Genomic DNA, 17,093 nt, shown 5'->3' on the forward strand with positions numbered 1-17,093 from the left:
TCTCACTTATTGCTAAGTCTTCTGCTTGTATGAAAGTATGTAGTATATAGAAGTGATGTAGTAAACAAAAAGGAGGGTGCTGGCTGAGCAGCTGCTGTGGTAACATTGATTGTGGGAGCAGGGAGGCGTGCAGCATAGAGGAGTGAGAGGAGGCTCCCCAGGAGAATGCCTCCTTTTTCAGAACACTGTTATGACCAGCATGCCAAGCAGAAATGTGAAGAGAAGCATTGACCAACTACTGGAAAACATCTAAGCTATCCAGGATCGATGCCAAATTGATCTCAGAACTATGTATAATGTAGGGCAGTGGACAGCTTGTCTCGCTCTTACCACTTCCTGTATGGCAAGAGGGAGCTGAGAAGGTACATAGCGAGCTAGATGGAGAAACAGAACAAAATTTGCCTGAGGTGTGTTTTTAACATATGGTAAGGCCTTTGTGGTGAAGGTGTAGATGTGTGCTGTGCAACTATGCTGGGTGTGATGTGTGAGCATGCATTCTGTGAGCTAGCTCATCGTTCCCTCACAGAGTTTTGTTCAGCCATGATGATGCACTTTTTTTTTTTTTAATCGATCTGTACATCAGTTGCCAAAACATGGGGGGGGGGGGTTGTGAATAGGCTAGAGCAGAACAACTCTGTTGCTCCTTCACAGCAGAGGAACAGAGTGGACGCAGTGTGGCTTCCACCCCTCCTATTTAGCATGGCCGTCTCTGGGAAGGTCCCTGGGAATCCCATGCAGGTCCTAATGAACAGTTTGCTGGAGAGAGCATGTTTTTAACCCACAGCAGGGACCTACAGAGTAGCCTTACTCCTCTTCAACATATGCCGAGTGCAGCTGTCAACAGCTCCATGCTCTATTGTTGCTTACTTTTACTTTCTCAACCCTCCTCACTCTCCTGTGTCTCTTATTGTGTCTCACCCCTCTCACTTTCTCTCTCTCTTCTGAACATTCATTTTGATAGCATCTACACCGCATGTTATTATGAGCCCTGCTCAAACAATCTTAAAGGCTAGCAGGAGGTTGCAGCTTGCTAAAATATATTCACTCTACTTCACTACTTTCCCCAGTTTGTAAGAGTAATATGGCCATATGAGATTACATAGATACAGTGTGTGATACATTATTGCTAGTGCATTAAGAATTCATGAAGTATAAACAAAAAACCCAAAATGATTTGGTGAAGGTGCTTTTACTTGCAGAATTGAACCAAAGCGCACTTTTTTAATCACCATATCTTCACGCTTCTCCTGTTTTAAATGCATTTATCATTGTCATGGGAAAAAAAACTAAACGTTGTTCCTCCTCTCTTTTCTCATCGTCCTCTCACTTTTTCTCCCCACCTCCTTCTCCATTCCTCTCTTCAGTGCCAATCTCTATCTCTTTTGTGTCTAATTGCATTTAAATTTTGTCTAGTGTAATCGCACGATAATCTGGAGCTTCAGAAAAACCCCTCCACCCCCTAAAACATGACCAGCACATTTGTGCCTGGCTCTGGTCGGGTTGGTTTCCCGGGCTGCCCTGGAGGAAATATTGGATGACCTGGCACTCCACAGAAAAAAAACCCAGGTCATCAGGGAGGGCCTCTGACTGAATCCCTCCCTTGGCCCCCTCTCATCCACTTCCTGCTTTCAAGTGCAGGGCAAGGTCAAAGCTTTGAGGAGGCATTCCCCAGACTTCACCACAAGGCAGGCTAGAGGCGCTTTGCCCTGCTCTCTTACTAGACTTTGCTCCATCTATTCTTTTACATCTTCCTGCTCCCTAGTATTCATTTCATTAGCTCAAGCTTTTACTACAATCAATACTGTTGCTAAAGTTAGTTTTTCTAATACAGCTATTTATTAACTGTCTTTTCATTAGTGTCACTAGAGCACCAGTATAACTGGAATAATACTGTAATGGACAAACATATGCTGTAATTGTTGAATCCTTTTTTGTGTGGATGATGAAGACTGGTTTTAAATGGCTGAGCTTAAGAAGAATGAGCCATTACTCTGTTGTAACATCGTGTGTTGTGTATCGGGGGTTTTAAAAAACGAAATTAAATTCTCAGACAATTATGTAATTTGTGGTATTTTAATATAAGTGTAGCAAAGAAGGAAATGTCCTTTAAAGTTCCGTATCGTTCCCACCTCTCATTTTCTGTCAGTTCAAATGCGCCGTGGATGCAGGAGGAGAGGAGAGACATTATGGATGGTGTTTAAAGACAGTTGTCTGATGCGTCCTGAGATAATGCCAAAAGACTCCTATCTCTCCTTCTAATGGAAAAGCAACAGTTGTTTCAAGTGATCAGGTCTGTCATCCAAATGTTGCATCGTTGGTCCTCTCAACAACTCTCTTTTCACCCATAAATCAAAGTTGGTAGCGAGAGAAAGAAGCGGAGGGAGCAGCGAAACAGTCTAGTCTCAGGTCATCCAGGGACAGTGAATCTTCTATGGAATATCTCCATCAAACGTTGGTGTCATGTTTGACTGACTTTTATGCAGTAAGAAAGGGTGAGAGCCTAATGAAATCTGTCTGATCTGGCTTGCAAACAGCTGCTCCTGAAACTGTCATTACATTAACTAATTTTGACACAATCAAAATGTGGGGCAAGTCAAATAGTGTTTATTTTCTTATAGTTTACTGCTCCTGCTCCCACATCCCCCTTCCGTGGTGCAAAGATGTGAAATTGGATGAATATGATAGTGTCATCTCCAATTTCAAATAGGTAGACATTTCAAAAGCTGATTCTCTCTGGAGAAAATGTTGTACCTACAGAGTGAAAATATCATTTGAAAGGCGAGACAGTAAAAGCTAGTCATCTCAAAATGAAAATTTTCTTATGGTGGCTTTCCTTTTCACCTCAACAGTTATGGGAAGGGGAAAAAAATTAGAGTGAGTGAGAGCCAGGAGAGGGTGTGTGGAGGCTATGAGAAGAGAGAACTAGGGGGGGGGAGACACACTGATGAGTAAAGGAATGACACGTCCTGAAGAGCATGTTAATAACATGCCAGGCCCAGACAGGTAACCAGTAATCAGGCCCTCTGTTTGTAACACCATAGACAGGAGCACACACAAACACTCTCGGCTCTCCATCTCCATCAGCCCTGAGACTGTTAGACTGCTTTGTCATGTTCTGGGGCGGCCCCCTCTGCTAACAGTGTGTTGCAGCTTTTACACAGACAAAAGAAACAAATGAGATGGCAGGGTTACAACAAACAGCTCCGGGTTGTTCTTTCCCGTGGAAAATGAAAGGCCCCCTTTTTTGCAAACACCGTGTCAATTAGAGTAGGTATTGCTCATACTCACTCTCTGGTTCATTGCTTGCTTGCGCTGATTGTTATTTATTTAGATCGGGCTTGGAAGGGAGTTTTCCTCAATATAAGGTGTGCAGAATACAGCCCGTACTGATACGGTATATCTTAACAGCACCTGGAGATAAAACCCCACAAAGGATCATGTCAGTGGGGAGTCCAAGGCATAAAGGAGGGAGATATAAACAGCCTTGCACGAGTGGGATTCTGACCTAAAAGGGAGGGGGAGGTAGGAGCTGTGTGTACAGAGAGCCTCCTCTGAATATTTCCCCAGTTACGGAGAGCAGGCCAGAGGCAGTGAGGTCAGCAGATAGAGTCCAAAGCCCATTGACAGCTGCTGGTTTGACTTTGATACACCATCAGTGTTCAGCACACTGCCTGCCTGCTTCCCCCTCCGCCTCTCTTGCACTAACCCGCAAGCGTGTTTGCTCAACCTCAACATGCGCTAGCCTCTCATTATGCTGCCCAGGCAGACTTTGCCTCTTTGCAGCTGTTTAATGGCTGCACGTCTGTTTTTGTTTGTTTCCTCACCATAAGATTATTGCACCTTTATGGTTGGTCTGAGGGTTGGAATAATCCCTGGCATCTGTTCAGAGTGGGAGGGGTGTGCAAAGAGCCAGAGGTAGAGGCTTGCTTCTATTTTTTTTTATTTTTTTTAAATACGAGACCATGCGGCCCTCTATTTTATCCTCTGCCACTGAGGCTGGGACTGTGGCGTGATTTTAAAGACAAAAGTGATGGAATGGACTGTTTGCTAACAGGCACAGAGGTCACTGAAGGAGCTTCCCGCTGCCATTTATCCCTCACAAAATGAACACAGACTAGCAGGGATTAATCTAATCACTTCTGTGTTAGTCTCATTTACTTACAAATGTAAGCTGAAAAGTAACTTTATTGTGCCCCTAGTAGAAGCATTATTTTTTCTTTGCTTGTGAACATTGTAATTTTAGTTGGGACAACTAACATTACGCTTTCTCCATATGTTTTCAATTCTAGGGAACAAGATTTTTTGCTCCTTCCATCAAAAAAGGTTGCGGACTTTGCCTATATTGGACTTCTACCGTTTATTGTATTTTTTTCTGTCATATAGCAGAAGTTATAAAGTAGTGGAGCAGCCCCGAGCTCCTCTTGACAGCCTCATCCCCTTCCTGTCTTTTTCTTAATTCAAGACTCCATCTTGTCATGGCTTCACTGCCTCCGGTCGTTATGGCAGGAGAACAGGAAGTTAATCAACGCAGCATTATCTCCTAGCCTGCACCTGGAGGCAAGAGTGGCAGTCGTGCTACCATCCCCGCTCTGGTGGGACCCCTGCCAGCCTGGGAACCCCTCACACCACAGCGCCCTGCAGCATCCCTATGGGCTATCGCCAGTGTGCTGTGTCTCCGTGCCAGGTCACACTTGTGACACAGCCGTGATGAGCCAATGGAAGGCTTCTTGCAGCGGTGCATACTTTACAGTGCCACTGTGTGTGTGCAAAGAGAGAAGGAGGAACCAAAGAGTCTCAAGGAGAGAAAAAAAAAAAAACTGATGCAGTTTTTGGGATCTCTTTGTGCTGCCACATATGTCTCTTATTTTTCCAGCTTCTGCTGTCGAGAAAGCTGGTGAGTTGGAGACATTATTACCCCATGTGGTCTTGCAAAGTAACAACATAGAGCCCCGGAGGAGACTTTTATTCAAACGCAAGCCTCACATACTAAACAAGACAATATTTGAAAAACATATTCATACTTAAAGGACACTCCAACATGAGGGGAGATGCACAACCTTAGTAACTGAAAAGGTGGTATTTTTGTGGAAAGATGGCAACAGGTCTGTCCTCGTGTCTATCTCTCTCAGTCTGAGGAAGCTGACAAATGTTCTTGCTGAGGAGAGAATTGCCGGCTGTCTCTCGTAATCATTAGGTTGTGTACCAGCATTCAAAGTGCTTTTATTTCTGCCCATTAGTTTGGTGAGAAAATGGCCGGGTATGGTCTAGCGTGTTCCCCCTCACACTCAGACTGATGCAGTAGGCAGGACTAGCATGGGAAACATGAAAGTGTTTGAAGTATCTCTATTTATGCCAGTGGCAGTTTTGGCTTTTTTTTTTTTTTTTCTTCTTTTTTTTTTTTTTTAACTTCAGTGTCTGTAGCATCTCTTTGTACACAACTGACTCAAAAGGATCTACAGCTTTTTCTGAAGTAGCAGTACACACGCATGTCAATATTGTGAGACTGGCGTGTAATTATTATTCAAAGGTTAAAGAGCGGATTGATCCATAGAGGAGTGTCAAGGGCAGATCAAAAGGATTTGGGGGAGTATCTGACCAAAAATGTTAAAAGCTGCTCACTTTCAAACACAGAGACGTCAATCTCTCTAAGAGCACCTTGATGTCCTCAGAGGAGAACTTGATCAAAGCTATCGTAACAGAGATGGTCTCGGAAGATGATCTGACCTCAGCTGCATTCCACTTCTGTCTTTCACTTTACTTTTACCAGTCTCCATTTACCTGCCTGAGCTCCCCGGCACTGCCCCTGTTTCCGTCATTCCTGTGTTTGTGCTGCTGGTTAGACTATCTGAATATCAATGAAGCAGTCTCACCGATGTATTACAAACACAAGAGAACAGTGATTAAAGATGACACATCTAAGCCTCACTCCCTTCCTCTCTCCTCTCTTCTCTTTTTCACAGGAGATCGCAGCTTACTTGATAACATTTGAAAAGCATGAAGAATGGCTAACGACATCCCCTAAAACAAGGTAAGACAATTACACTTCTGCCCTCTTTTAAAACATAAGTTAAAATTCATAGCCCTAAAAGTATTACATTCAGGGAGCCAACATTTCAATTTTATAGTTTTACAAATTTTTTTTGTTCAAGACCATTTCCCTCATGCACAGCCGGCAACCTCCTTCAAGTTCAGTGTAGGATGTTTAATAGTACAGGCTGCTGATGGCTGTTCAGAAAAGTTTACCGTTTGCAGATAAATGATAGAATATTAATATCGACTAATAATTGCCTTTTAGCAAGTCAGTTATCATAACATGCACGGGTGCAGCATCTGCTTTGAATAGTATGTTAATATTGTTCCTATCTGTCTGCACATTCACCACTCAGCTAATAACACTGTTGAAGCTGGGAGTGTTTGTCTGGGTCAGATATTGTACCCACATGGAACAAAATGCCAAGAGCTGCTGTGATTTTTGAAATAGAATAGGGGTGCCAGCATTTCAGTTAATTAATTTTGTTAATGTATGCAGATACATATAGGGCCAATTTGGAAATAAGAACGTGTTCTCCTTGGCTTTTAAGCAAACTTAACACATGAAATTTAACATCACCAAACTAATGTGTTTTGTGGCTGCATTGGCATTGATGTAATTATATAATCTATTTAGGATAATAATTAATAATGCATGTTGCTTCATAATAACATTCCTCTACATCTGACAGTAGTGGACAGGTCTTTGTTTGAGCAGCTTTGGCCGATGTCTTAATATTGGACCGCTCTCAGATTGATACCCTTGGCCTCTGTTGTATTGTCTGTCCATTGTCAGACCACACAATCTTTTCCTTTTCACACAGTGTCTCCTTTAATAAGAAATTCACATGTTCCTCCATTTGGAATCAGCTCAATGTGCCAAACCTCTCTTTCTCTGTTTCTGTGAGCTGGACTTGCTATGCTGGCATTAAAAGCAGTCCTCATGCATGTGTAAATGGACCCTGGGCTCACTGACAGAGAACACATTCCTCACGTCCCTCTCCCCACCCCTCCTCTCTTCCACTGCCTCGGAGGGACATTGATAATAGTTCTGCATAAAGATACTGCCAATTAGAATACGTTCTCTGGTGTAATTATGGAGCATGGGCCAAAAGAGCACTGAGCTCACCTGTTTTTTATCAGGAATGCCCCCTCCTCTCCAAGCCGCTACTCTCCAACCTCCAAATGAAGCCAGTGTCAAAACATACAGGTGCTGTTATCTTGCTGTAGTATGGTAAATGACATTGAGGAACAAATATAAAAGGGTTAAAAAAACAAGACGGAGACTGTGACAGGCGCTAAATCATTGCAGATGTCAGAGTGCTGGCATCCTGCAGCAAAAGACAGCCTAAAATTGACACTTGTGTGAGAGACTTTTGATCCAGTCACTTTCTAAGCAAATGGTCCTCAGGATGCACATGGCCACAGTCTGTCACCGCTGACCGTCTCTCATGCAGTGGTCTCAGCTGCCAGTGTGCTCAGGGATTTCAACCCCATGTCATGTCTCGGTGCGAGTGCTGATATCTCAGCAAATGTGTCACCAGGGAGCAACCCCTAGTGTACACCTGCAGATGACCTGACAGCACAACAACACATTCCATGTTCTAGAGCAGCCATCATTTCAGGACAAGAAGTGCGTGTTGACTGCATGTGTGTGTTTCTGGACAAGAGAGGCAGGGAGAGAGGTTGTGAGGTGTTTGTGCTTTACCAGATGTCAGTGAAAAGGGTAGAGTATAGTGATGGATGTTTGGCCAAGGAAAGGTAGGGGGAGTGAAAGGGTGCGGCATACTGTAAATGTGTGATTGATGGGAGCTGATTGATGGCTGGCCTCTATGTGACAAGCTTTCTGCTCAAGGTCACGGGTGATAGGTCAAACTTGGGACACCTGCGGTTAAATGCTGCGTTATCATTTGTCAACACACGTCTTCGGCCGAGTGTGGGCGGCTATGTATGCATCTGATTGTGGGTGCCCTGTCTACGTGTCAGTGTGTGGGTTGACCCCTGTGGGGAATAGGCTAAGTGGGCTAATTCTCCCACTGCCAGCACCTGTAGACGGGGTTGGTGGGGCATGATGGGAGGCAGAGATAAGCATCAGGGTCATACACGGAGAGGCACCACACTGCATGGCTGCACCGCATGCATGTAACAACTCTGACACATGCAGGTCGTAAACATGGGAGTGGGCCACAGCCGGAGCGCAAGGAGCTGACGCCAGCTGTTTGACCAAGGTGACACGCGATGCAGGACATGCCCTGAATAGAGATGGCATCTTGTCAACACAAGAAAGATGGGATGAAGTGGACCAATTACATGCATGCACAGATGTATTTTACTAGGCTAATGCTCATGCACATCAGCCAGGCCAATACAGTAACAGAACAGCCAGTGCTGTCTTTTGTTTGGGTCTGTTTCTGTTTGTTTATCATTTCAAAGTCTGAAGCGTGCCAGGGGAGAGTGGTGGAATGCTGAGTGATTGATGTGCCCAGCTCTAGTAATACACATTCCCTTTCAGATAGGAAGTGCAACAGTGCTTAAAATCAATACCAGTGTTCTCCCACTGACTGCTTGAACAGCACTACAGCTAATTCAGGCCGCACCTGTCAGAGCTTGGGAAATCTTTCCCTACTCGGGCTTTACACTTTAATTTACACCCACAGCCTCGCTGGCTTCCATTTCCATTAAAGGGAGAGCCTGGCATTATGGCTTTAATGAAGGCCGCGGCCAGGCTGTGATTTAAGATGGCCGTTACCTCGCACCTTCACTCCACAGGAGGGAACACACTTAAAGGGACAATTAGGATTTTCCTCCCCTGCATCCTTTGAGAAAGCCATACTCATTCTTTCCCTTTGCCTTTTTAAAGATGTGTCCATGTTGCCTCAGCCGATGGGATCTGAATGTGCCTGTGGGAGGAGAGTGAAAACAGAGGGATGGCACAAGAACATTGCGATTCCAAATCTAGATAATAACATTTGATTTGACCTCCTCATTGCATTACATTTGGCTCCTGTTGAGAACAGGCATTTGCTGTCCATCATAAATGACACAAATGTCTCCTTGAGGGGCTTTTTCAGAGGTGTTTGTATGCTGACAGATGGAGGAACTATTGACTAGAGGGTGTCACAGATTGGTCAGCCCAAAGAACTAATAGACGCCTGTGTGTCGTATAGAGATAGCTCATTATCCTGAGCATCCCCGAAGTGGCACGTAAATTCATGAGTGGAGAAGTTGCACTTTTGCGTTTCTTTTCTCCACTGTTTGTTTTATAGGACTGGTTAACAGCAACCCATTTCCAAACACTACAGAGAGTGCGTCTGTGCCTGTCATCCAGATTGCTCTGTATGTGTGTGTTTACTTGTGTAATCTCCTGTCTTGCATAAAATACAAACATACAGTAGACTTGTTATAGCTGCTGGGGAAAAAAGTGGTGGGCTGTGTCAGCCATTTGCTTCGACTTCTACACAAGTTTGCAAAACGCAGATTTACACATGTGCTTACATGACCACAGAACACAAACACTCACACACACACAAAAAAATTGTATTTTGAAACTATCAAACAATAAGCACCAGTCCTTGGAGGGCCCCACAATGACACTGAACCTAGCCGCTCCCACGTCCCAGCGCAATAGCCCTCTCTCCTCCCACATCCACAGCCACAGAAGCAGCACTCCAGCAGCAGCACTCCAAAATGAAACCGAGTCCCTTTAGACAGCTTCCAAAGACAATGCTTTTATTAAAACCTACAGCAGCGGCACCACCCCAGAGGCGCGGGCACACCAACAACAGAGTACAGCAGAACTGAGAGGCAGCCTGAAATCTACTAATGACTGTTTGTTTGCTATTGTGTATGGTGTTTGCTGATGTGTATGGAGCCTGTAAATTTGTGCAGATCCGCGTGTGGTTGTGTGACTTTGTGAGTGAGAGCGAAATAGATTGTATACACAATCTATTTCATTTACGTACACACGTGCATAAACGCATTAATGAATATGTATACATATGTGTACTCGTGTATGCACAGAGTATGTCTGCGAGCTTGAAAGCATGACTATGCATTTAAAAACTGCATTGTGGATTAACATATGCAGCCATTTATGAATGTATTCAGATGGCGTGGATGTGTGTGTAATTACCAGTGAAACTGTGTGGATGTGTTTTGAATTAAAAATAGAGTGCTTGTGTATACCAAGTGTGTGTGTCTTTTTTATTAGAGAGGTAGTATCTGGGTGAGACTGCCTCTGTGAATAAGACCTCCATAGGCCCTTGTGTAAAGTCTGTTTCTATCACCTAGTCTGGCACACAGTGTGAGGAAGTGCGGGGCTTTCTGTGTATGTGTGTATGTGTTTATGTGTATTAGTACGGGTGGGGACTGATGTGTAGGATGTGCCTGCGAAGGGCGTCAGATAGTGTTTCGTCCTAATGCTTTGTGGCACTCGCTGGCTGGCAGAGTTTCAAAGGAGAGTGAAAAAGGACAGGAGCAGCAGGAGAGGGAGAGAGACATAGAGAAGGAGAAAGAGAGAGAGAGTGTGTAAAAGGCAAAAAGAAAAAGGGGCACATACAGAGGCAAAGGCATAAAATATTAAGAGGTATTAGATAAGATCACATTGAGACAAAGACAGAAGGACATATTGTACTGAATCAAGCCAGAATTATGAAAAAAGCTAACATGTCAAGTAAATTTGAAGAGACTTTTGGTGAGGTGAACTAGTGTGATTGCCTTCATCTTTTTCCTTTGCTTGTCATTCTTCACTTGTGTTGTTTTTATCCCAACTCATCATGAGTAAAATTTTAGTTTGTTGCATAGTGACAGTTCCCCCACTGGTACCCCATTCTGTTGGCCCTGGTCCACCAGGGAAAGCAGAGAGGACAGGAGTGAGGTGGACCCAGAGAGCATGAGGTAAGAGGGAATGAAAGAGAGAAAATGAAAAATGGCCATCGAAGGAAGAGTGAATATGATGGAGTGAGAGCAGTTTAGAAAATGGAAACATGTCGATAAGAGAAGTAAACGGACGAGATGGAGATGGGAGGAATAGTGATGGATGGGGTGAGGAGGAGAAGAAGTGTGTGTGTGTTTGTGTGGGGGGGGTTACACAAACAGACGAAGGAGCTGGGGAAAGATGGAATAAAGGGGGATTGAGCTGACATTGGGTGAGGGAGAGAAAAAAGGGAAAAATAGAGTGGGTAAACAGAGGTGAGCAATGGATTCAACGGACAGATAGAGAAAAGTCCTGTGGTTTTGGGGAATGGGAGGGAGAATGCAAGCGGTCAATAGATTACAGCTAGCGCTGGGCCGAGTGCCTGGGCCTCAGACTCCTAGCCAACTTAATAGTGTCTCTTGTTTTTCTGTCCTCTAAAGTAATGCCCAAGCTGAGCCCAGGGAAGCAGCCTGAGCCTGAGGCTAGTGGAAATGGACAGGGGACTAGATGTATGTTAGTTCTCATCCCAGCTGCTGTATATTACCCTGGCCAGCTTGCCCACCTGAGACTATTCAGTAGAACATAGAACATCATCTAGCTTTATCGCCTTAATTCCCTCTACACTCCCCAGGACTGCTGCTGAAGGCCATGAAGGGCAAGATCAGTTCTAGGAATTAATCCTTTTTTATTTTGTGTCCCTTTTCGTATGATAATAGTCATTGATGTGTAGGGCATGTCTTTACCGATGTGGCTGCGTACCTTTTAGAAGAGCACTGAAGCAAAGATACTTTACTATGTAATGCTAAGGTTATCCAAGCTGTGGAGCATTGCGCAGCACAGACAGACAAAGCAGCATGATAAACAAGCAGGTAGAGCCTCTCTTGGTATGCCAATATGGAGGAGGAGGTGGAGGGGAGGAAGGAGTGCAGCCAGTGGCTGGCCACAGGAGAGAGGGGATAAATAAATAGAGGAGGAAGTTGATGTCAAGCAGGTGTTCAAGGAGAAAGTGTCAGCCAAGCGGGCCGAGATGGGGAGAAGTGCTGCCTCTGCAGCCTGATAATAAAGACTTAATTCAATTAGCGCTTCTGCACCAGTGAGCACCGTGCAGGCTGGCTGTCATGGAGTGGGCCATAGACACAGCAGAGCACACCCTCAGCCACCTAGACACATAGACGACCAGCCCTACACCGACCCAGCACTTCACTATGCTCTCTTTTCCTGGCTCTCTTTCTTAAACACACGGACACATACGCACACACGCACACACACACACACACACACACACACACACACACACACACACACACACACACATACACAAAGTAGACCCAACGTATTATTCACACCTGAGTCACTGAGCAGTCCAGACACTAAACCCTGCCTACACATCTCTCCTACACACACACTGACACTCTAAACACACAGACACACTGCCTCGTTCGTCACTCTCCTCCCTCCCCACAAACTCTCTTCAGCTCCTCTCCCTTCACCTCCTTTATTTTCTATTTTCAACCCCCTCTGCTCTCCACCCCCTCTTGTACCTTCCTCTTCCACCTCGTCACTCTGCTCTGTTGGTGCTGAGTTGGCCGTATGTTGGCCAGTACGGTGAGGATTGTGACTGCAAGTCCCTATTTTCAGCCCGTCACGCACCGGTGCCCAGTTGGGTGCTGTTCTGTAGGCATATGGTGTAGCGGATCCCGGATCTTGGCCGTTTAGAAAGCTCTAGGGGGCACTTCACTCAAAAACAGCCTCCCATCCCACGCACCTGCCCATGCCATACCCTAGAATCTGATCTACCACTCCTTGGGTGTGGTCCGAGAACGTATGTTCCTGACTAGTCCCTTCACGATCCCATGGGTGGTACGGTAGCACCGGGGAACGAAGCAGGTCCCACACATACAGGAAGGTGGAGGATGGGGGAAGGAAGACAGGAAGTGGCAGAGGAAGAAGAGGAGGAGGAAGAGAAAGGACAGGACACACAGCTTCAGTGATACTGCTTGCTGTTATGTAAAGAGAAGGAGAAAATAGGTCCTGGGTGGCTGCCAGAGAGCTGGGTGAATCACCAGCAAAGAACAGGCACGACATGGGCGTGCATATACACACACAAATGGACACACACACTGGCACACATTCTGTCCCAATTCTTCGCCCCAGCTGAGCTTCACAGTACAGGAAGTACAGTGGATGATGAGTTGCCACGTGGCACCATTCTTGTACCTCCTTAACATTTAGTGATCAAGACAGAATAGCATCCTGGCTTGCTTTACATCAAGGCCTGCTTTGTGGATCACACACTGATACAGAGAGCATTCAGCAATCATAGCCCCTGTTATTGACTTGTTATTTACCTTTGCCCATCACCCATCTGGCTGACCCGTACAATTTGTTTCCATCTCTCCCGTTATGTCTCTCTTGCGTCTTTGATTTTTTTTGTAACCAAACCACTCAGAAAGCTGCTCCCTAAAGAGCACTAGCTCACACTGCATGAAACACTTGGGGTATGTTTTACCTGTCTTAGTCTGGAATATAGTTAGCCTGTTGATTCTGATGACACCTTTTCATTACAGTAAATACCCCAGCCTTCCACACCCCTGTCCACAGGCAAGACCCTTACTATTTTAACCGCTTCGATAAAGATGGGAGCGGATGGAGTGGGTGGAATGTGGAGGATTGCCATGTATTAATTTTGCATCAGTGAATTAATCAATTCAAATATAAGTCAACTGATAAATTATTCAAATCTTTTTTTGTCGTGCACATTTGAGAGGAGTGCGCAAAAGAAAAGGTGAGAACCATCTTGGATCGGCTAATTAATATTCATTACTTTTTTTAAATGAACTAAGAAAAAACAGCTATCAATTCAACATCAAGTTTTTTTTTAAACACTTGTATAATTAAAAGTGTTTGAGAAGGACAATTCCCACGATGGTACAATTCCCTACGATTAAATGCAACGGGTTTGATTTCTCTTGTCCTCCTTGTCTCCTTCAACTCATAGCTATTACAATCCAAATCTTGCAGCCTTTTTTTTTTATATCACTGCTTGACTGATAGAACTCTGAGATAAATAAATGAGAGGATGATGAATCTTCCTTATCCACTTCATAAGTAAAGATAATTAACAAGCCAGTGCAAAACGTCTGTCCTCCACCTGCAACCCACGGCTGCCTTGCTGAGAAGTCTTCTATTTGTTTACTGTATTTTCATATTTTCATCATTTGTCAGTACAGTCCTTCATCTTTATTTTTTTCTTTTTGCTAGAGGGTGGTGCTCTGGAGAGTTATGGAGACAGGTCAGCCAAGATTTAAAGTAGTCCTGCTCCTGACCCAAAGGACAGCACTGCTGGATACATTAACATGATAGCATTATGATTATGTCGGAATGGACATGAAGGGTTTCAATTATTTACAGGTGATGTGGCCGTTGAATTGGCAATGAAGTGGCTCGTAAATTACCCCCCCCCCTCCCTGTCTAATCAAGCCTCCAGCGGAATAATGGAGCAAGTACTGCCAAGGAGGAGGATCTCTCTCTCTTTCTTTCTCTCTTCAGTGTTTTGGGTGGGGAGTGGGGGTTGGCTACTTTCACAGTGGGATGATGACTCTCCAAATGACATTGGTTGAAAGGCAAGAAATGTGCCAGTGAGCGCAGGTTTAAAACCTCTCCACTTCATCACTGCTCAGTGCTTTAGTGCGTTTATGTCACCAGACAGTGATACAGTGACAGCCAAGCATCAAAATGTGCAGCACCAGCACCTAATGTGCGCCTTGGTTCTGTGCCTGAAAGAGAGAATGAGACAGACATATAGACACACTGAGAGTGAGAGAGAGAGAGAGAGAGAGACAAAACCAGACAGGAAAGAGGGCTGCTGTAAAGGTTGGCATGTCTCTGCTCCAACTCAGCCTTCCAAATGGTAGCAACACTGTTAAGACAAAACACAGCCAGGCACCAGTCGCTGGCTCCTCTCTAGCATCTTCTTCTGGGGCCTGTGGTGTGGGACTCTACTCACTTGACTGATGCCCTCTTTGATTAACAGAAATCAAATGCCAAAGAGTTTAATAGCCTGTTTTAATGTCTCCAGTGAGTGTGTTACATTTCTTGCATATCCTGCTAGTATGCATACCTGGCACGTCTGATGCAACCTACACACTCCAACCACTGAGGAGAGTAGCCCACCAGTAGGTACCTGCTCACTTTCTCTCTTCAGTGGAGATCACCATATTGACCTCAGTTTTGTCTGAGGTATTTTTTGTACCCCAATCCATGTTAACAATCTCACAGAGGTTCTCAACTGTGTTGGGTAATAGTATATTAAACCTATTTTAAGGAAACAAAGGCAGGGATTCGCCTTCCTCACCCACCACCACCACAATCCATAATCACCTAAGGCGGTTTACAGTAGAAAGAGGAGAGGGAGAGAAAAGAGAGCTAGAAACGACAGAAAGATGGAGAGGCAAAGGGAAAGCGAGATAAAAGTGAAATGTAATGGCGAGAGAGTACCACCTACTGTTCTGATGTCTTCTGGCAGAGAGAATCATTTTGGGGGGAAGACAGGGTGGTCTGTTCTCAGCCAGAGCCTTAGCTCTCTCTCTCTCTCTCTCTCTCTCTCTCTCCCTGAAGAAATGAATCTGGGGTGACTGCACCCACAATTAGGGCATGAGAGGATTAGTGGCGAGTGGGAAGGTGGTTGGGGGCTGTTTTTTGTTTGTGTGCTTACCATTCCCTGCTATGCATTGTGGCAGTGGATCTGTGATTTTCTTTTCAATCCCCATGTTCTCAAAAATAGAAACATCACAAACAACATAACAAGCTAATGTGCAAGAAGAGAAGAGGGCAAAATAAGGAGTCCAATGTATGCTGTGCTCCTGTGTGTGTTTGCAGTTTTGTGCAGTGCCACTCTCCAACTTTCCTTGTCGCCACGTAACACGTCCTGGGAGCCTGTTTATTCTCTGTTCCCTTCTTAATGCCTTTACAGACGCCAAATCCCCAGCAACTCCCAAAATGTCTGAACATCCCTCATCTTTGCATCTATTTCAGTTGCATTTCATTTTCTTACTGGCAAACACAGAGCTCACAGGGGGAGACTAAGCATTAGGGTTATTATGAGTTTAAAGCACTTAAAAGCTTTTGGCCATCCTGACACTAGGAGATGCAAGGGTCCAGAGGAGGAGGGAGGCATCACGCTACAGTTTTTAGAGAGAAGCAAGTCCCAGATGTGTGTGCTTGAGTGTTTATAAGTGTGTATGTGAGGGTTTGTGTTCTGTATGCAAACATAAACACACACATAAACACACATCCACACACACATAATATATATTTGTACATATATATATATATATATATATATATATATATATATATATATATATATATATATATTTAACGTGCATAATATGCAAGGATTGGCCTTTTTCCAGGAGCCTTGCATCATGCCCTTGGCACTTTTCAGTTTGGCTTATGGCAGACTGTATTAGCTCACTGCTCCGCAAAAGTCAAATTTTGTATCATGGCATCTTAGACTGATTCTTTAGAGCTCTCTCCCTTAGGTCACACATGGAATTTAAGAGCTTTTCTGAGGCAAAGAGGTGTGACTTGCCCTGAGACTCCCCTCTCGCTCTTTCTCTGCATCTGAGTCTCTCCTCTCTCTCTCTCCCTTACTTATTTCTCCTCACTTTATTTCCCCCTGTTTTGCTGCTCCAATCAAGAGTCATGGGGTGCACACTCAGCGGTAAACCAATTTCATTTAGTATGTTTTCACATTTTTATCCAATCATGGCATGCTCAGAGGTTTCAAAAGCCACACGATGCTTTTATTGGGGCCTAATTAAGGATCTCTGATTTAATCCATGAAATTTAATAGAGATCAGTCATGGGTTTGAGGCTCTGGCTTTGTGCATAGGGAAGTGGTGTTGACGCATTGCAACCCCAGCCTTCTACTGCAGCAGGTCAGGGTTAAAGTGCTTTGACTTAGGGCTAGTGTGAATGTATGGTGTCCGTACTCCACCTGTTGGGCAATAAGGGTACAGAGGCTGAACGAAGGGTTTCAGGAAATTAAGACTTACACCCTATGGCTTCTCTCACATGCACAAGTGTATTTTTAACCGACAGCCTGAGCTACGATACAGAATACAGACACTCAGGTGGTTTCACT

At 44.6% G+C, this 17,093-nt stretch overlaps 1 protein-coding gene across 1 annotated transcript in view; it reads left to right on the forward strand.

Moving 5' to 3' along the window:
• Positions 1-17,093, forward strand: part of camta1a (calmodulin binding transcription activator 1a) — a 279,419-nt gene that overhangs the window by 121,081 nt on the left and 141,245 nt on the right. Inside the window, exon 3 of the mRNA XM_040152963.1 lies at positions 5,961-6,028. Within this exon, the coding sequence (XP_040008897.1) occupies positions 5,961-6,028 (68 nt within the window). The remainder of the gene's footprint in view (positions 1-5,960; positions 6,029-17,093) is intronic.

This window comes from Xiphias gladius, chromosome 18 (genome assembly GCF_016859285.1).
Source record: "Xiphias gladius isolate SHS-SW01 ecotype Sanya breed wild chromosome 18, ASM1685928v1, whole genome shotgun sequence".
NCBI lineage: Eukaryota > Metazoa > Chordata > Actinopteri > Istiophoriformes > Xiphiidae > Xiphias > Xiphias gladius.